The sequence below is a fragment of the Salmo trutta genome, chromosome 31 (genome assembly GCF_901001165.1).
Source record: "Salmo trutta chromosome 31, fSalTru1.1, whole genome shotgun sequence".
NCBI classification, from domain to species: domain Eukaryota; kingdom Metazoa; phylum Chordata; class Actinopteri; order Salmoniformes; family Salmonidae; genus Salmo; species Salmo trutta.
Genome location: NC_042987.1, coordinates 19,750,847 through 19,772,335, shown reverse-complemented (window position 1 = coordinate 19,772,335; position 21,489 = coordinate 19,750,847). Strand labels below are relative to the sequence as shown.

Here is a 21,489-nt window from a genome sequence, read left to right as displayed (position 1 = left end):
CTATGTTTGTATATAATACTATGCAGATGTACTGTATGCATTATTTATGCCATCTACTATGTATTTTGTTTCAATTGCATTGTGGGCCTAATGTTGAGGGAGAGAATTCTGTGTTGGCCAGAAGTCATCAATATGTAACAGCTGTTATTAGGAAATTCTTTACAGGCTAATGTAGCTTGCCATCCTGCACGCAATGGATTGAACAGACGCCAGGCCACTGTTAGGGATATGGACGAGATTGACAGATGGTTTAGTTGCGTGACAGTGTCGCCTCAGCCAGCCAACTCCTACTCCCTCTCTCTCTTTCTCCATCCCTGCTTCCCTCTGGTGATCCTGACATGGATTTCCTTGTTTAGTCATGTAGGGGGTGGCCAGGAAGCCGCTGGTGAAAATATATTTGTGCTGTGAACACGCGAAGGCTGTCAGACATCAGGGACCGGGCACAGTCCCTTCTGCTCTGTGCTCTCCCTCCCTGGCCAACCATGTGATACCACAGAACAGGGAAGCAGTGGGGTAGGGGCAGCCTAGTACTGTACTGTCTCTCTTTCGTCTGTGGTTCCCAGGGAGACGAGTCTAAACACTGCCTCTCTCCAGACACAGAATGTAGGGTCTATAACATTTAATAATAGCTTGAAGAAAAAGGTAGATTGGAAATACTGTAAAAAAATGGAAATGCTTCATAAACTGAAAATATGAGCCCTTTAGGAACATATCACCACAGCATGTGTGTGTACACAGGCTGGTCTCATAGACTAGACGTAACATAGTAAATTAAAAATACGGGAAACTCCAATGAGTATGATATGTTACGTTTGGTATAGTTACATTAGACAGAAGGTTATTTAAGGCAAAAGCAAAAGGAGGGTGGATGGGTGGGCGTATAACGCGAACGTCTAACAACCCAAAGGTGTCCTGTTCAAATCTCATCACGGAAAATGTAGCATTTTAGTTCATTAGAAACTTTGCAACTACTTTTTAGATACTTTGCAACTACTTTCCATTTTAGCTAACCCTTCCCCTAACCCTAACTTTAATGAACCCTTTAACCTAACTCTTAACCCTAACCTTAGCTCTAACCATAACCACTAGTCTAGCTAACGTTAGCCACCTAGCTAACGTTACCCACAACAAAAAGGAATTCTTAACATATCATACCTATTGTTAATTTGTGTCATATTGTATGAATTGCAGTTCGTAACATACCATATGAAATAGATGACATGTACAAATTAATACATACCATATGTAACATATCATACTAATTTGAGTGTCCCAGATTTACTATGTAACGTCTACCTGTGAGTCCAGGTTGGTGTACAACACTGTTTGTCTCTCTCTCTATCCCTTTCGCTCTCTGTGTGTGAGAGAAAGAGAGAGCACTCTAGGACATGTTGTGGCATCTTGCAGTAATGAGTTCATATTAGTGTGCATAGTATGAGACAACTGTGAGAATTTGTATTATTATTGTCGACCCTAATCGACTGATTACTCATCATACATCTAATAAACCTGTTAGCCCCTCACTGAGGTTTTGTCCTTTTTTCTCTTATCCAGCCATCCAGGAGAAGCCATGCAGAAAGCACATCATGAAGCCGCCTTTGAACCACCAGGATACCAGGAAAGAGAGCCTGCCCATTGGAACCCCGGGGACCAGCATCAGCTTGGTAGAGAGGGATCTCTTACTGGAGGTGAGACAGAGTTGAGCAGAAGGGTCAGGCTATGGTTTGTCCTGCCAAGAGAGCACTGATGAGCGATGAGATGAGAGAGCACTGATGGGGCAGGGAAACGGCAATGACTGGGTCATCAGTCTTGGCGAAAGCAGTCTGCCATGCCGTGATTGTGTTATTTCTTTAAAATTCAGGAGTGGAAAAATGGCAAATAAAAGCTTGAATTAAAAAAAATTCTAAAAGTTTAAAAAGCCGCATTTATTTTTTGAGGTTTAGAATATGTATTGATGGTATTGTGGCACAGCGGAGCTGCTGGGAGGATGGGTGTAGGAACAGAACATTGCGTCCCCTAAACCCCACCTTCTCCATCCCAGAACCACACCCTCCCCTCGCCACAAACAGGCTAGAAAATCTCCCTCCCTCAGTAGCGTGAGACCAAACAACCGATCATGATGCTGCTCAATGAAGATCGTGACACTGTTAAGTCAGTATTACACCAGAGAGTGGGACAAGGGGGCCCAGCTGACCTGGGCTGACTCGAATTAGACCAGAGGTGACAAGGCCTAGCAAGGAGCATGCCAGAGTCACGCAAATGTCAAACACAACAGCTCCAGCCAACACAGGGAAGTTAATGAGGAACCCTGCATGGTGTTTCCTCCACTTTTCTCCCGGTTTTACTCTTCATATCAGGAGGCACGAAAACACTATTTTTTGTAATGTTTTGTTCTAACGTCCATTCATTATCAGAAATAGAGATGTTGTATGAAAAGCATTTACCTATGAATTACTCATCATGAATTACTCATCCCCTGTGCTCTTAGCACATTCAGGTCCAAAATTATTGTAACCCTTGATAAAGAAATGAAAAAAAGACTGTATACATGGAAAAAGTATTTGAAAATTACAATACAATTGCTCAGAGAAAGTTTTATTTTCCAAGTAATAAAATGAATTCTTAAACAATAGGTGTAAAATATTATTGGCACCCCTGTTTTCAAACCTTTCAATACCTCACCTTGCGAGGATAACGGCACTGAGCCTTTTCTAAATAGTTTTTTTTCAGATTGGAGAACACATTGGGAGGGATCTTAGATCATTCCTCCATACAGAATCTTTCCAGAAACCTTGATATCCTTCATCTGCGCTTATCGACTGCCCTCTTTTTTTTTACGTGTTTTTAGATAATGGCATAATTTATGATTTTTTTATAAGAAATTATAAAATGGTTTGGCAACCCTGTTTGTAAGCTTTTAAATGATATCAAACTTAACCGTTTATTTTTTCCAGTGATTAAGAAGGGGATGTCTCATAGTAGGGTGGGGTATGCAAAATGGATCAACTTTGATTACTTCTATCTAATAAATGTTTTGAAATTCAGGTCAAAAAAGTTACTTTCTGATCACTTCTACCATGGGCAGATATGTATAGACATTTTCGTTCAAATTAAAAGGGGTGCGGTCAAAAAGTTATTGAAATCAAATGGAACGACACTATGCTGTTTCCATGTACAAAGATGTATCCATGTCTCTTGTCTCCTAGTCCTTGACTGGTTTTGCCTTGGTGGTGAGCACAGATGGCTTGATATTCTACGTCTCCACCTCCATTGTTGACTACCTGGGCTTTCATCAGGTATGTTATAATCACAACACTTTGTATTCTCAAATGGTGTACTATGACTCATCAAAATGGTCCTAATTATTGAGGGTAAAAGATAAATAATGAAAGTAAATTAGTTGAAATACAGTACCATTGTACAAGCCTTTAATAAAAAATTACATTCTGAGGAAAAATTGTTACAGCATTGTAAAACGGGTTTAAAGTAAAATGGGTTTAAAGTAAAACCACCAACGATAGAAAACGCAACAAAATGTACACATTGTTTTTAATGCAAAGCCATGCCCTTTTAGTCATTAAACGAAACAAAACAGAAATCTAAATATGGTTGTATAAAACAGATGACCAACCATGTCATTAGTTGAAAATAGCCAGTTGTGTAATTCACAGGATTTTAATGATAATATGAGTTGTAAGTAAACAGAGCTTACTTGGTTTACTTCACACATTTGTAACTGTTCTTTTTGAGTGAATAGCTTTCTATTGGTCCTCATTAAACCTTGGGTTTTAACATGGGAAGGAGACAAAGGAGACTGTTGATCGCTTCTCTGATGGGAATTGAGATGGTGTTGCTGTGTGTTCAACAATAGTGGCGTTTCACAAGGCAAGTGTTCAAAGCGTTGCATGCAACAGAAGCAGATATATTCGGGACGGTTGAATACTTTAGTTGGGAGTCTGTCGTTGTATGAACAGTGGGTATAGCTGGAGATGAAAGAAAACAAGAGGAGTTACGAGTGTGGGCTGGGATTTCATCAGGGTAGCGTTGCATTTGTCCTCATGCAAGCAGCTCTGGTGTCACGCAAAGCAAAAACAAGGCAGCGAGGGGGGCTTCCCACTATCCCACCGACTGAGGAGACTGCATGTTAGAAATGCAAACTGTAGGGCGTCATAACTCATTACTCACTGATTCAACTGTTGTCACCAATTACCCTGCTGTGATACAAATTGTAGACAAGTCATTAGTAATTACTTGTTTTCACTATCTACTTCTCAGCTTTACTGATTTAAGTTACCATTTATAGATCTTTGACTGGCAAACAGTCAAACAAAGCAGTTTGATATTACTGGATGCGTTCCGTGATGATCCAACAGTTAAACTCTTTATACATTACCACTTTTTTTTCCCTCAATTGTAAGCTTTTCTGTTAGAAAGAAAAGATCTCCCATGTAGATCTAACTGGTGAGGAGGGATGCCGAGGGAACTCCGTCAGTCACAGAAGGCCCTCCGGAGGCTCCCTCCTGGTCAGTGGGGGAAACAGAAAAACAGAAGCATTAAGTTCTCAGTGGGCTCACGGCAGGCTGACACTTACGGTGTCTGTCCAGATACCACCATGGTGTGTAACCATAGACTCGCTTCACTCGACCGTGACACAGGTTAAGTGGGGAGGTCACTGTGTTGGCCAAACACAATCAACAGTCCTAATGTGGGGGTTAATTGGTTGTTTGGTGATTTGTTCCCCCTTCTCATCCCCTCCCATAGACGGATGTGATGCACCAGAATGTATTTGATTATATACATGTGGAGGAGCGGCAGGAGTTCAGAAGACAGCTCCACTGGGCCATGAACCCCGGGCCCCAGGGGGCCTCCCTGGACCAGCACTCGGCCACAGTAACTGGTGTGTAGATAATTACCTCTGTCACTCTGTGGAGCCGATAAACACTGCAGGAAAGCCCCTCATCTTCACATGCAACTTGTCATTTAGATTAGTTTCCATTTATGACCATTTTGAAGAGCGACACAAGGGTTAGTACATTAGTTATTGTATACAAGACACAGACAGAAAGAAAGGATACTGTATTTAATTTGTACTTTGTAATACTATCCTAAAACCTCTCACAGTAATATTGGTGGTTAGAAGACCAAAACAAATATAATGGATTGTATTTGTTACATAGGTTGTACTAACAGAAATGCTGTGGCTGTCCTGTAGATGACGACTTTGTGATGAGCAGTCTCTTTAATGCCCTGGAGCCTGACGGTGTTCCTCTAGAGCTCACCTCTTTCCTGACTCGCTGTTTCATCGCCCGGGTCCGCTGCCTATTGGACGGCACCTCAGGCTTTCTGGTGAGTGAGTACCACGGCTCACACAAGTATCTGGCAATATCAACTCTTACTATCGTCATTTACCATTGTGCTCAACACAGTATAAAGTCAGTTCTGTTTTGTGGGAGTTATATTCAGTTATGTATGTTCACCTGCTCTTTGGGTGTCCAGGCAAGGTTACTGTTACTGTAAAGCACCGACACATTCAAGATATCTGTTCATGTAAAAAGTGTTTTATAGATAACTTTGATTGATTGATTGATTGATTGATTGATTGATTGATTGATTGATGGATGTTTTGGCAGAGCATGCAGTTCCAGGGCAGCCTGAAGTTCCTGCAGGGCCAGATGAAGAAGACAGAGTCTGGGGCACTGCTGCCTCCCCAGCTGGCCCTGTTCTGTGTGGCCGTGCCCCTCGTAATGCCCTCCATCACAGAGCTGAAGATGAAGAACATGACGTCCAGGAGCAAGAACAAGGGCCCCGTCATCACCACACCGGATAAGCACAGGTAAGCACTGTGGGAGTTGTGTGCATGGGGAGAGCTGAGCAGTGAGCACTCTTCCTCAAATAATGTGTGTCTATATCAGGGTTTCCCAAACTCGGTCCTCGGGACCCCAACTGGTGCACGTTTTGGTTTTTGCCCTAACACTACACAGCCAATTCAAATAATCAACTAATCATCAAGCATTGATAATTTGAATCAGCTGTGTAGTGTTAGGGTGAAACCCAAAACGTGCACCCGTTGGGGTCCCGAGGACCGAGTTTGGGAAATGCTGGTCTATATTTTAACTAAACTTTATAAAGGAGCCAGGTATGGACACCATTTAGTTTACTATCAATTTACAATTCAAGACATGTTTATTACACCATTAATTTCAGAATCAAATCACTGGGTATGCTGAATTTGGTCAAATTAGTACTTCATACTGTACACAACTAGCAGATTATATAATTCATACGTGACCATTTATACATTTTGTCACAGTTCCCACAGTGACAAGAGGCATTGCTCCTCCAGAGGCTCATATGACAGCAGTGACTTACTGTTTCTGAATTGGTCCAGCAGCACTACCAGAGAACCCTGCCACTACACCCCATGGACACCCCTCTCCAAAGACGGCACCAGATACAAGAACGACAGCTACTACACCCAGGAGGAGCCCCTAAACTTCTGCCTATCCTCCATGAGTGGTGGGCCCAAAGCTCAGAGCATGGATCATCCATGGGACATCCGCACAGGGTCCGCCTTGCGAAAGGGTCCCAGCGGCACCAACACACCAGGCAGACAAAGCAAGTACAATCACCTGGGGAAGACTAGATCCTACAGGATGTCTCCAGGATATCACGCTAACAGACAGGATGCATCTCAGAACAAGCTGTATGGAGGCCTCCACAGCCCTGAGGTGGAGAGCTACTGCGAAGATCGCATGAAGACAGACAACAGGTACATGGGCGGCCATCTTGACTGTTACAATGGCATGGTGTTGCCTGAGACGGCCATAAAAACAGAGCAGGACTCTGACTCAGAAAACGGTTGCAATATCTACGGCATGCCCCAAAATAGAGCCTGGGTGGGGAACGAAAAGCGCTACATGGGCTACTCAGAAGAACCACAGGTGAAGTCAGAGGCTGACTACTATGAACAATACACCACCTGCCAAAAGAACAAGACCAACATGAGCCCAACGCTCAATGGACACCATAAATACTTATATACAGCAGGGAACAGGGTTCAGAAGGATCATAGGATACCACACTCAGACACTCTGTGTAGCAGTCAGGGAGAAAACTGTATGGACATCAGTGTATATGGCTACATGCAGCAAGACAACAAACTGAACTACGAGTTCAGGAATCACCTGGTCCACGCTATAAAGAGGGAACCCATGGACTCACCTCCTTGGTCTGACAGTGGCCATGACATTAGTCAAATACCCATGCAGAGAAGTATGATTCCTAACTCGGCAATGAATGCTATTGTATACAAACCAAACCCATATATCTACATGCAATGAGCTCAAGGGACAATCTTAAAAACCATCTGGACTCCACCTTGCTTCTTTATTGTATTGATTCTTAAAATAGCAGGGTGGGTAGTTATTTATACTCAACTCAGGTAATCAACAGTGTTACAAAGCATAAAGATATGGAAGCAATGGAGATATGTTTTTATATGACATGAATATGAGTATGACATGCAGAACCTACTGCAATTCACATGAGTTCCACATTTGTTTTTAAACACATTTCATAACTTCTCGTTTTTAAACCAAGCCATATCACCCGTCATGTCAAATTAACTGTATTTCTATTCAATGCATTTTACCGTAAAGGGAACAGAAAATACATGCATTGATTAATTCAATTGGGGGCTCCTGAGTTGCGCAGCGGTCTATGGCACTGCATCGCAGTTCTAGAGGCATCACTTACAGACCCTGGTTTGATCCCGGGCTGTATCACAACCGGCTGTGATTGAGAGTCCCATAGGGCGGCGCACAATTGGCAAAGCGTCGTCCGGGTTAGGGGAGGGTTTGGCCGGGGTAGGCCGTCATTGTAAATAAGAATTTGTTCTTAACTGACTTGCCTAGTTAAATAAAGGATAAAAAAACACAAATTAAAAGTAATTTATTTTTGATTGATTATTTAGATGAACATAAAAATCCTACTAATTTCTTTGCTTTGGTTTATAATGTGATTAATGCTTCAATGTCCATTGAGTCATGAACCTTTATGAATGAGATACTGTATCTTCATTGTTTTTATTCATGACGGTTGAATTAATGTATTATTTTAACAGTGAGTTTGTCCGTTTTGTCTTATAAAACAGTGTTACAAATGTAAATTAAACAAAGCTTCACCTAACAGCCATTTACAAACATTAATGTCTAAGATGCTCTCTGAGCATAATAATGTAAAAATGTATTACACAGAAATGCCGTTAATTTAAGTTTGTGGTCGAATGTAATATTATTTGTCAATGTTTGTAAAATTGTAGTACATTCAAAAGAAATGTTAGAAACTGTAACTCTGTTTTATGAAGCCAATTTGTTATTATATTTTGAAAAGGAAAACATATTTTAAACTATGACATGTCCCCTTATGCATTCCATAGCTGCATGCAGCAGTCTCTACGGCATTCTTTCATGCCGTTAGTTTTGTTTTAAAGAAAGCTTTCCAAGCTCTTTCGCGTGCATTTGTCTTTATTTTAAACTATTATGCAAATGTTAAAATAATGGAATTCCAGACTTTTTTAAACAACTGTTGGTAATGCTTTTTATTGTGTATTTATTGTAAGTACTTTACACTGAACAGGAGAGAAACAAAAGGTTTATCGTAATATATTGAACCAATAAATAAATAGAACAACCTGCGTGTTGCACTGTAGGCACATTTTACAGAAGGATTACATGCATACAAGTTTCAGATATCAATTGAATTCAATAGGCATCTAACCTGTTTTGTTATTTAGCACAATAAAATCATTAAAAAAGTGCTGATTATTATCTTATTTATTTGAAACACTGAAAATATTAATAAAATGCTGGATACAGATCTCCATACAAAAAGAAAGCTATGATATGAGGATTTATTTTCAAATAAACACTAAATGTAGTGCTCAGTACAGTTAGGGAATTAAAACCAAATTGTTACGTTCCTCCACATTTTAGCCAAAGACGTTACAGTATGAAGAGAGGCTAAAACTGCTTCTCCAATAGAAATCCCTGATCACGCTTGTAGGCGATGTCATGGCCACGTCATAACGGTCGTCTCGCCCAAACTGCACATATGCAGACCGTAAAAATCAAAGCCACTCCTTCGATATAAAGTTGTTTTGGACGAAAAATGAAAATGTATCACTTTCTCACTCTCATTAGCTTGTAGTTATAACAACTTCAACTACTTAAGACATTGTTTCGAATCTAGATTGGGCATTCAGATTTTGAGAAAATGAACAACTAAGGACGAATTGTTCACTTATCTCATTTACTTTTTATACCCCAATCCCCGACCTGGTTAGTTTCAGGAAGTCTTGCGATGTTATGCCTCTGGGTTTAGAAACTGTGTTGTAGCTAATGACTTGTATTTATAGAAATCAACGGTAACATAAAATTGCATACTCTTTCAAAAGTCGCGCGCACATGATGCTCCCAAGCGCGCTGTTCTGTCAGCTGCTACTGGGGCGGCGCACGAGAAAGGTCAACCAGGAACTGAACCAGGAGAACCAGTGTTGGAATTGAAATGAGATCATTTGAACGACCTATTCAAACGTATTATTAGAGTTGGTAAGATATTGGATTTGATCATTTTACATTTAAATGAGTTTTGTACACGGGCTAGCGTTGTGTTTACTGATTGGGCTGTGTATGTGTCCTTCCTCTCGCCAACCTAGGCTGCTAGCTGTCTAGCTTACCATTAACATGGGCTGCTTGCTAGTTAGTCAATATGGGAGAGACTTTAAACACACCGATGACGCTTAAACCCGACTAGCAAAAACCTAAAACTGACTCTAACCAAATGTTTATCCATTCTGAAATAAATTAAAGATCGGTTTGGGCGTCAGGCTTGTCATTATAAAGTTAGTATTTTCCAGTCAATATAGTTAGCTACTGTACTCCAGTAAAATACATTTGAGAGACATTTGAGTTTGCTTGCCAGATAGTAGTAGTAGTAGTAGTAGTAGTAGTAGTAGCAAGCTAGCTAACGTTATGCCAGCAAGTAGCATTAGCCAAGGCAGCTAAACGTTACCCAATGCAATGGGCACTCACCTCACACAGGCACTGTCAGTATTAATGGTTTAATAACGCAATCCACCTGATATAGTTCCTTGCAACATTTTCGTCGTAATCACAGAGTGTAACGTTCAGTTAAGTGAGCGTCTTGATCTTTGACAGACCCAGCTTGGCGTTGTTGTCATGGAGGAGACGAACAGGGAGGCTGTTGCTACCGCCGTGCAGAGGGTGGCAGGGATGCTGCAGCGCTCGGACCAGTTGGACAAAGTAGAGCAGTACTGCCGGCGAGAGGCTCGCAAGAAAGCTTCAGTAGAAGCCCGACTGAAGGTAGAAAATGATGATGCTAAGAAGACATGAGATACATTCTGTACTTCCCTATTGTTCATAGAGCTTTAGTCTGAATGAGAGCTGTAACGTTATATATATTGTAAATACATGGCTCAGGCCTGAAACACCTTACCTGGTCTCTTTCCCTCTCCCCAGGCTGCCATCCAGTCCCAGTTGGACGGTGTCCGCACAGGGCTCAGTCAGCTCCATAATGCCCTGCGGGATGTCAAGGACATACAGAACTCCCTGGCAGACGTCAGTAAGGACTGGAGGCAGAGTATTAACACTATTGAGAACCTCAAAGATGTGAAAGACGCCGTTGTCCAACACAGTCAGCTTGCTTCAGCTGTCGAGAATTTAAAGAATATCTTCTCAGGTACCCCGCACAACTACTACATGTGCCTCAGAGATCAATTGGGAACTGTTATTGCTGTTTCTCTTTGCATTTGTGTACATAGAATGTACTGTTACAAAGTATTAATGCATTAATATACAGTCAGGTACATAATTATTGGCACCGTGATAAAGATGAGCAAATCATACTGTATAAAATAAAGAATATAAATTCAGAGCTATATTGTATGCTAAAACAAAAGGGAAATTATAATATTTTATACTAATACAATTGCTTAAAGAAAGTTTTTTTATTACTTGTTAAACAGATGTTCTATCTCAAAGATGGAGGACAAACTTATTGGCACCCCTGTTTTCAGAAAACGGTTGCAATATCTACGGCATGCCCCAAAATAAATAGCATATTGGGAGGACCATTCTTCCATAGAGAATCTTTCCAGATCCTTGATATCCTTCGTCTGCTCTTATGGACTGCCGTCTTCAATTCAAACCACAGGTGTTCAATGGGGTTTAAGTCTGGAGACTGAGATGGCCATTTCTTTGTTCGGGGTTATTGTCTTGCTGGAAGATCCAGTTGCGGCCAAGTGTCAGCCTCCTAGCAGAGGCAACCAGGTTTGGTACTTGGTAAAGTTCATGATGGTGTTGACCACAGGACCAGTGGAAGCAAAATAGCCCAATAACATAAAACATGCGCCACCATAAGTTACCGTAGGTATGAGGTACGTTACTGCATATGCTTCTGTTTTTCAAGGCCAAACCCTGACCATCTGACCATAGCACCAGAGTCAATCCAAGTGCCAATGCTGTTTTACAAACTTTAGGCAGTGCTATGGTCAGATGACATGAAAATAGAGCTCTTTTGCCCTGCACACCAGTGGTGGGTTTGGCATAGAAAAGTACCTCATACAGTTAACATTTGGTGGTGCATCATTAACTATACCAAGTACCATGACATTTTAAAAACCTGGTTTCCTCTGCCAGAAGGCTGACACTTGGCCGCAAGTGGATCTTTCAGCAACACAACCCCAAGCACGCATCAAAATCCACAAAGAAATGGTTAATTGGCCACAAAATCAACATTTTGCAATGACCATCTGTCTCCGGACTTGAACCACTCCAATCTCATAAAATATTTTAGGAAAAGGCTGTGTTGTCATCTTCACGAAGGGAGGGTGCTGGAGTACTGAAAACGGGAGCCAATCATTTTGACCCCTATCTTTTTAGATGTTTTTAATTATTTGTTCAACTAAATCTCCTTCTCTGAGCAATTTTATTTGTATAATATAATTAGCACATTCTTTAGAGCATGCAATATAGCTCAGTATTTGTATTATTTATTTTATACAGTCTTTTTTGCTCATCTTTATCAAGGGTGCCAATAATTATCTATCTTGCTGTATACCATTCCCCTTCTGTGCAGTGCCTGAGATAGTGGCAGACACCCAGGTGCTGATTGAGCAGGCTGAGCTGCTGGAGGCCCACCGTAAACTCATGGATCTGGAATGCTCGCGGGACGACCTCATGTACGAGCAGTACCGAAAGGACAGCAAAAACACTCACGACATGAACCTGATCCGCAACTACTTTGGCGCGGTGCAGGGCCTGTCTGACGACCTGGCCAAGCAGCTGTGGATGGTGCTGCAGCGCGCCATGGGCACGGTGCGCCGCGACCCCACCATGCTGGTTTCAGTGGTGCGCATCATTGAGCGTGAGGAGAAGATTGACCGGCGCATGCTGGACCGCAAGAAGCAGATGGGCTTTATCCCCCCAAGTCGGCCCAAGCGCTGGACAGAGAAGATGTTTGAGGTGCTGGAGGGCACGGTCACCACACGCATCGAGGGCAGCCAGTCGGTGACGCGCGAGGCAGACAAGATGTGGATGGTGAGGCTCCTGGAGATCACCAGGAAGTACGTGCTGGATGACCTGATTGTGGTGAAGAACCTGATGGTGCAGTGTTTCCCGCCACACTACAACACCTTTGACAGGTTTTTTAAGCTGTACCACAAAGCCGTGTCCATGCGGGTGCAGGAGCTGGCTGCAGAAGACCTGGAGGCCAACGAGATCGTGTCCCTCCTCACCTGGGTCCTCAACACATACAAAAGGTATCCTTTCTCAGCCCGTATTCACAAAAGAGGCTCAAAGTAGGAGGGCTGATATAGGATCAGTTTTGTCTTTTAGATAATATTGAATACAATTAGGCTATGGACATGGAGGACCTGAGCCTATATCGTCTCTCCTACTTTGAGACACTTTTTGACTACAGGTCAGGCTATGATCTGCTCTCTCTGTGGCTCATGTAGCATCAGTGATAACTGGGCACCAGTCCAATCATAGCTCAGTGGAATATGCAGGAGTTTCCTTACCCTTACCCAGTTATTGACAAGGTATGACAGAAATCCATGCTTTGGTGTGTAGTTTCCCTGACACTATTTCCAAATACTAACGTTTTAGCATTTGTGGCACAAATCCCATTAAAGTCATGATACCAATATAATAATCTTTTAGTGACTTTGTTGAGCTTCGCATTTAATATTAGATACTTTCAGATGAAAAACGCTAATATCGGTACCATGACTTGAATGGGATTTGTGCCGCAAATGCTAAAACATTAGCATTTGGAAACATTTCGAGGGAAATAAAACCAAAGCATGGATTGCTGTCATGCCTTGTCCTTAGACTGCTTACAGGGTTTGGAGACCAATGCAATTTGGGTGAACTATCCCTTTAACCTTTCATCATTTGTGTGTGGAGTGTTTCTCAAAATCATTAAATTGATGTAGGAAGAACATAGGCACGGAAATACTTTTGTACTCTCCATATATGGGAAGGACTTCTAAGCTCTGCAAAGAGCAATTAACTCAATATTTAAAGCTAAACAGTCCCTAGGCACGAGAAGGAGGGCATAGCATGCGATCTAAGCAAAATTGGTGTGGCTAATCCAATGAATGCACATACTACTGCATATTGAACGGAGAAAGATGAATGTACTAATGCATTCAAAACACAAAGAACTAGCCTTATATCCATTTCTGACACAAGCATCAGCCAACAGCTACCATGGAAACCACAACCACTGATTGGATGAGGCTGTGTAATTATAGAATTATAGATCACTTATATTCACAATGATTTTCTGAGTATGTGTGTGTTTACGTGCGACTGCTTGTGACCAGCCTATGTTTATAGGTATCTGTGTGTATAATATGGATTCGGGCATTGCCGTGTGTGCAGGTGCGCGAGCATGCCATGGTGTGTGTGTGTGTCTCTCTGTAGCTGTCTGTCTTTTACATTCAATACATGAAATATGAATTCCCACAGACAGTATAGTACAGGCTGGGCTGTGTTGCCATGTCCTCACACCCTGCTGTGTTTGTGTTCCAGTGTGGAGATGATGGGTCACCCAGAGCTGGTGACAGAGTATGACATCCACCTGATGGATCCTCTGCTGCCTCAGAAGGTGGTAGACGAGCTTCTCAGTAAATACGTCCAGACCTTCACTGTGAGTCCAGCCAACACACACTCTGTGATATCAGCGACATACTCTATGGCGGCTCTTGTCAGATATACAACTCTCTCTCTCTCTCTCTCTCTCTCTCTCTGCATCAGTAAACAAAGATGAAGCCGCCACTAATTAAATGTTTCATGAATTATTAGACAAAGGTAACATGGCTCTGGCTGACTCGCTCTCACCCTTCCACAGTCTAATATCACTGGCTGGCTTCGCAAGGCTCTGGAGACAGACAAGAAGGACTGGTTTAAAGAGACTGAACCAGAGGCGGATCAAGACGGATACTACCAGACCACCCTTCCCGCCATCGTCTTCCAGGTATAACCAGTCACCTCTGGCATCAGAATCTCTTTAACCCATTGGACTAAGTGGACTAGTGGCTACTACAGTAGCGTTACTACACTAGACAATGTGTATGTGATAAAATTAGGATCTGAGAATTACAGTGAGTCACTAGTGTGTACTGTAAGTCTATTGGATGGGGGGCCATCATCTGACATGTTTGTTTTTCTCTCCTCATCAGATGTTTGAGCAGAATCTCCAAGTGGCAGCTCAGATCGACGAGACCTTCAAAGAGGAGGTCCTGAAGCTCTGTTTAAAACAGATGAATTCATTCCTCATCAGGTAACATGGATTTCATAATGTTGTGTTAATAATTGTGTAGTGATTAGTTGTTTACATTGATGGCAGTAAAGGTGTGTTACAGAATATCAGGGATGGATTGCTATGTATATGACGGATTGCAATGTATATCTATTGTTTTCTATTGCTGTTCAGGTACAGGGAAGAGGCGATCGCCTACAAGGAGGACCACTTGAGAGACCGGCAGCTCCCTCAGTGCTACGTCCAATACATGATCGCCATTATAAACAACTGTCATACATTCAAGTGATTCCCATTTGACAATTCCCTGTAAATAAGAATGTCTTCTCTAACCTAATGCGGCTAATGTATATCTAACCGTACCTCTGCTCCTAGGGAGTCTATTAACAGTCTAAAGAAGAAATTCTTAAAATCTACGGAGGCCACCCAGAATGATGCTGCCATAGAGAGGACCCTGAACGACGTGGCCAAAGATGGATGCCAGTTTCTACTGGATGAAGTTTTCCTGGATTTGGAGGTTAGAACAAAGTGTTTGTGGACATATTTTAAGCTCATTCGTTACTGTTCTAGTATAATATTTGACAGAATGTTGCCATGAGCACGGTTCTGTTGTATTTGAGTGGTGATTTTTCTCTCCGCAGCATCATCTCAGTGAGTTGCTGACCCGGAAGTGGTTGACGGGGACCCATGCAGTGGACACCATCTGTGTGACCGTCGAGGATTACTTCAACGACTTCGCCAAGATCAAGAGGCCTTTCAATACGGTACATGGAGAAATCAATCAATTTATATAATCATACCAAATGAAAGGCTTGGACAATTGATTGCTCTGGAGAAATCCACACATTTTGCATGTACAAATTGATAGTGGTCATCCTGTGTGTGTGACTGAGTATGTTGTATGCGATGTGTTTTAGGAGATGACCAGCGAAGCCCATCGCAGGGTGGTGGTGGAGTATATCAAGGCTGTGATGCAGAAACGGATCACCTTCAAGAACGCAGATGAGAGGAGGGAGGGAGCGGACAGGATGATTAAGGAGGCTGAGCAGTTCAAGTTCCTCTTCAGGAAACTCACTGCTGTGAGTGTTTTATTTATTGTTACAGGAGTGTTCTCTTTTCCAAGGAGATGCTCAGTAGAAACTACATGCATCTTGGTCTAGTCTTTCAGCAAATAGTTAGTCACGATTCATTATTCATTTTTGATGTAAGGAAGACTGCTCTTCTCTGATAAGTCCATACGCTGATACTGTTACTGACTTTTACAGTTTGTTTGTTTGTTTGTTCTGTCTCTGTTCTGATCCAGGGTGAGGAGACTGACCGGCTGTGTGATGCCATCGCTGCTATAGCTGAGGTGTTTAAACTCACAGACCCCACCCTGCTGTACCTGGAGGTCTCCACGCTGGTGTCTAAATACCCTGACATCAGGTCAGATCATACACCACTTAACACATAGGCTACACAGAGAATGAATGTTAGTGGGGTATCATGGTTTTCAATAGAATAACCTTGGCTGTAGGAGAAGTTACTTCAGATGTACCGTATAAGACACTACATAACCAAAAGTATATGTGGACACCTGCTCGTTGAACATCTCATTCCAAAATCATGGGCATTAATATGGAGTTGGTCCCCCCTTTGCTGTTAAACAGCCTCTCCACTCTTCTGGGAAGGCTTTCCACTAGATGTTGGAACATTGCTGCGGGGACTTGCTTCCATTCAGCCACAAGAGCAGTAGTGAGGTCGGGTGCCAATGTTGGGTGATTAGGCCTAGCTCGCAGTCGGTGTTCCAATTCATCCCAAAGGTGTTCAATGGGGTGGAGGTCAGGGCTCTGTGCAGTACAGTCAAGTTCTTCCACACCGATCTCGACAAGCCATTTGTGTGTGGACCTTGCTTTGTACACAGGGGCATTGTCATGCTGAAACAGGAAAGGGCCTTCCCCAAACTGTTGCCACAAAGATGGAAGCACAGAATCATCCAGAATGTTATCGTATGCTGTAGCGTTTAGGATTTCCTTTTACTGGAACTAAGGGGCCTAGCCCGAACCATGAAAAATTGCCCCAGACCATTATTCCTCCTCCACCAAACTTGACAGTTGGCACTATGCATTGGGGCAGGTAGCTTTCTCCAGGCATTCGCCAAACCCAGATTCGTCCGTAGGACTACCAGATTTAGAAGCATGATTCAACACTCCAGAGAACGCGTTTCCATGGCTCCAGAGTCCAATGGCAGCGAGCTTTACACCACTCCAGCTAACGTTTGGCATTACACATGGTGATCTTAGGCTTGTGTGCGGCTGCTTGACCATGGAAACCCATTTCATGAAGCTCCCGACGAATAGTTCTTGTGCTGACATTGCTTCCAGAGGCAGTTTGGAACTTGGTAGTGAGTGTTGCAACCGAGGACTGATGATTTTTATGCGCATACAGCACTCGGGGGTCCCGTTCTGTGTGCTTGTGTGGCCTACCACTTCACGGCTGAGCCGTTGTTGCTCCTACACATTTCCACTTCACAATAACAGCACTTACAGTTGACCAGGGCAGCTCAAGCAGGGCAGAAATTTGACGAACTGACTTGTTGGAAAGGTGGCATCCTATGACAGTTCCATGTTGAAAGTCACTGAGCTCTTCAGTACGGGCCATTCTACTGCCAATGTTTGTCTATAGAGATTGCATGGCTGTGTGCTCTATTTTATACACCTGTCAGCAACAGGTGTGGCTGAAATAGCCAAATCCACTAATTTGAAGGGCTGTCCACATACGTGTGCGATCTACTCAAATTATGTGATGGCCATTGATTTTACCATTGTAGGCTTAATTGATTGTCCTTCAGTAAAAAGGTGTCTGTCCTCTGTCCCCATAGGGAAGAGCACATCGTGGCCTTACTAGCAGTGAGAGGGGACGCTAGCCGAGAAATGAAGCAGATGATCATTGAGACGCTGAACCAGAACAAGCCTTCCTACGCCGGCAACACCCAGCCCATCTTCAAGGACATCACCGTTCCCACCGCGACCATGACCTCCATGTCCTCCTCTATGGCCGCCACTGCCAACAAACTGCTGAAATAAATAACTAGATTCTGGAGAGAGATGGAGACACCTGGGTTGTATTCATTAATGCACAAGGTAGAAAATCAATTTAACGGAAAATAAAAAACAAGCGTTCATTATTGCAGGGTTTCCCAAACACTATCCAAACTTGTCCAATAAGGCAGGATTTCCCAAACTCGGTCCTGGGAAACCCTGCCTTATTGGACAAGTTTGGATAGTCCCTCCCTGTTTTAGTGCCTCGTGACCCTGGCGCAAAAAAAAAAAACACTGCAAAAAATCATCACGAATTGTGATTTTTCTTTTCTTTTGCACTTTTGAAACATATTCCACAGACCTCCGATGAAAGGCTGTAGTCCTTGAGGATCTGTAAGCGTATGATACTTGATGAATGAACCGTCGAACACTACCAAGTGGTTTGGTTACTGAAATGAGACCTTGCTCACACCACCCACACCTCCATGCTTGCCTTATACAATGAACAGTTTGAAATTGTTTCAGTGTGTGATGCTGAATGTCTGTCAGAAAATCTATTAAAGAAATCCTTTCCCCTGTCAGTCTGTACATCTGTTTTCCTAATTTACTCTGCTGTCAGGGAGAGGTGTTGACACGCTGAAACTTGCCAAACTACCTACAAAGTGTACCCACACTCACATGGAATCATTTCATTGGTTGGCTCATTTGATGGTTGCTGCGAAAGTTGACCATTCATTTGCAGAAGCTGTCTGCTTACTGCATCCTTCCTCCACAATACCATCAAGATCTCTCTCCATTATCTCCCTCTGTCTGTGTGACTCCACTGCAGCATGCTGCCTTTTGACTTATATCAATGGGTACTATTCTCTCCTACTGCTCTGTATAATACCTTTAAATGTTTAATCTGGCTGCACGCTATTTGTTATGTGACTAGCCGAGCAGCGGAAGGAAGGCACAAACAGCCAGAGGGGACAGTTATCACCCTGGGTAGTGTAGCACAGCCTAGTGGAAGGAGAGGCAGAGGGGGAACCACTGATGCACAGTGACAGCTGCAGGGGAGGTGTGGGGCCAGCATTCCCATGGTGAAAGGAATTCCTTTTCCAGGATGTTGCGTGACCATTCATAATTGTTATGGGGCATTTTACCATTGGCTCTCTGCGACCTTAGAAACACCCACTCCAAGCTGTGATTGGTGTCCGTTTTGAAACGGGGTAGTCCTGTGATATTGATATTTAATTGCAATTTGTATACTTTCATGAAAGCTATGAAATTAGGTATGATGGGGGTACTAAACATGTCTTTCCAAGTTTTCCATATGCTTCAGTGTTGTCCAATGAGAGGGCTACATTTGCCATGCTGTGACTGAAAACAAGGCCATGCAGGGCTGTAGTGGACTACAGCACGCAAGCCTGTGCTCTTGCATGGCACACACACGTCATCAGCTCAAATCCCTGGATTACACACACACGGCACGGGGCGGGGCGGGGCCTAGGCATTGGACTCAAATGAGACTTCTGGCAGCTCCATCACAGAATTATCAGTCACTCAACAACCGATCCTCCATTCCTCCTGGTCTTACACACAGCTCTAATGGCTGGCTACTAAAAGCTTTGACTTTGGAGTATTTCAAGAAAACCTAGTGCTAACAGTAACATACTGTCTGTGTTCAACATGATTTCACTGGCTTCAGTGGCCACTAAAATGTACAGTTTTGTCACACAACAGAATGCCACAGATGTCTCAGGTTTTGAGGGAGTGTGCAATTGGCATGCTGACTGCAGGTATGTCCACCAGAGCTGTTGCCAGAGGATTAAATGTTCATTTCTCTACCATTAGCCGCCTCCAACTTCTTTTTAGTTAATTTGGCAGTACGTCGAAACGGCCTCACAACCGCAGACCACGTGTAACCACGCGACCCCAGGACCTCCACATTCGGCTTCTTCACCTGCGGGATTGTCTGAGACCAGCCACCTGGACAGCTGATGAAACTGTGTTTGCACAACCGAAGAATATCTGCACAAACGTCAAAAACCTTCTCAGTGAAGCTCATCTGTGTGCTCGTTGTCCTCACCAGGGTCTTTATCTGACTGCAGTTTGGCGTTGTAACCAACTTCAGTCGGCAAATGCTCACTTTCAATGGCCACTGGCACACTGGAGAAGTGTGCTCTTCACAGATGAATCCTGGTTTCAGCTGTACTGGGCAGATGGAATGCTTGGAATGCTCTGGATTGACGTTTACGACAGTGTGTTCCAGTTCCCGCCAACATCTAGCAACTTTGCACAGCCATTGGAGAGTGGGACAACATTCCACAGGCCACAATGAAGAGCCTGATCAACTCTATGTGAAGGACATGTGTCGAGCTTTGAGGCAAATAGTAGTCCCATTTCAATTGACTGATTTTCTTTTAAGCTATAGCATGCTTCTTCTGTGACTTGAGTTAATCTACACTGAATAAAAATGTAAACGCAACGTCAATTTAAAAAATTTACTCAGTAAAAAAAAATGTTGAATGTTGCGTTTATATTTTTATTCAGTGTAGATTAACTCAAATCCCAGATAAAGCATCCTCAATGCATTTGGTATGTACATTTTCAATGGGTGGCAGGTTGATTCCCTTTTCTGATATCTTATTGTTGCAAATGAAGTGAAGGAGGTAATAGGCCTACATTTAGAGGTCTCTGAAGTACACATTTTACTATGCTTCATAAACCTGCACAGAATACATAAGATCGTGGATAACACTTTACTTGACACCCAGCGTCATAACATTATGGACACATAACAGCTGACAACCTGTCATAATATGGTCATAACACTGTAAGGACACGTATATTTAGACGTAACATATATTACACTATTTTATGGCTGTTATGACACCTACATAATAATGTCAAAATCCACAAAACCTACCACACAAGGCAAAACATTCCATTACACCATAAACAAACTGTTGACAAGTTGGCTATGTTATATAACATGTTCTGAAATAGCTCATTAAATTATAATTGTAATTGCACCCACTTTTACATCAGACATTCAGCTACCCCAATGCTCTGTTGCTGATGACTGGGATGAATGCAGGAGCAGATTTAAGGAGCAGGACAAGACACCCTCTTTTTGACTGATGTCTGACATAAGGGCATGTACGTGAAATGCTAATCTGGCTTATATTATTATGAACGTCATAATGCTTCTTGAGTGTCAAAGTGCATTTTCTTAGTCCAAGTAAAGTAGTACAGGATGGTCATAATGCTTCATGACAGTGTCAGAGTGTACTTTCTGCAAGTTATTTAAAATATGAAGAAAAAAAACATGACTAAAGAATTCATTAGAACAACATAGGACTTAACAAACTTTAAAATGAAAGGAAACTTCTTGGCAGGGAAAAAACACATTTAAATAAATGTGAGTTTTGACAACTATGGTGTCATAACCAGCCATAAAATAACGCAATATGTCACAACAGGTGTAAACATCAGTCATGACAGTGTTATGACAAGTTGTGTCAGCTGTTATGACATGGTTATGTATGTGTCATAATGTGTTGACGCTGGGTGTGAAGTAAAGTGTTACCGGACTGTGTTCCCGAGATTAAACCAGATTTCTTCCTCTAGACATTGA

The 21,489-nt window shown here is 42.6% G+C and overlaps 2 protein-coding genes across 2 annotated transcripts in view; both read left to right on the top strand.

Annotated features, from left to right (window-relative positions):
* Nucleotides 1-7,690, top strand: part of LOC115169708 (aryl hydrocarbon receptor repressor-like) — a 33,577-nt gene extending 25,887 nt beyond the window's left edge. The window contains exons 4-9 of the mRNA XM_029725605.1: nt 1,555-1,688; nt 3,207-3,296; nt 4,762-4,897; nt 5,213-5,346; nt 5,631-5,833; nt 6,311-7,690. Coding sequence (XP_029581465.1) covers nt 1,555-1,688; nt 3,207-3,296; nt 4,762-4,897; nt 5,213-5,346; nt 5,631-5,833; nt 6,311-7,340 — 1,727 coding nt within the window. The 3' untranslated portion in view covers nt 7,341-7,690. The remainder of the gene's footprint in view (nt 1-1,554; nt 1,689-3,206; nt 3,297-4,761; nt 4,898-5,212; nt 5,347-5,630; nt 5,834-6,310) is intronic.
* A 1,686-nt stretch (nt 7,691-9,376) lies between these two features.
* On the top strand, nt 9,377-18,448 carry LOC115169706 (exocyst complex component 3). The gene is made up of 13 exons (XM_029725604.1): nt 9,377-9,608; nt 10,218-10,382; nt 10,539-10,758; nt 12,157-12,838; nt 14,118-14,235; nt 14,437-14,562; nt 14,768-14,868; nt 15,022-15,132; nt 15,223-15,364; nt 15,489-15,611; nt 15,765-15,926; nt 16,151-16,272; nt 17,708-18,448. Exons 2-13 carry the CDS (start codon nt 10,239-10,241, stop codon nt 17,910-17,912), a joined length of 2,256 nt encoding a protein of 751 aa, XP_029581464.1. The 5' UTR covers nt 9,377-9,608; nt 10,218-10,238; the 3' UTR covers nt 17,913-18,448.
* The last annotated feature ends 3,041 nt before the right edge of the window (nt 18,449-21,489 follow it).

Bases quoted from the DNA above. Each gene is read 5' to 3' on its own strand.
- LOC115169706 (XM_029725604.1), top strand. From the start codon at position 10,239: ATGGAGGAGACGAACAGGGAGGCTGTTGCTACCGCCGTGCAGAGGGTG. The intron at 10,383-10,538 runs GTAGAAAATGAT...CCCTCTCCCCAG, and splicing joins CAGTAGAAGCCCGACTGAAG to GCTGCCATCCAGTCCCAGTT. The intron at 16,273-17,707 runs GTCAGATCATAC...CTGTCCCCATAG, and splicing joins TCTAAATACCCTGACATCAG to GGAAGAGCACATCGTGGCCT.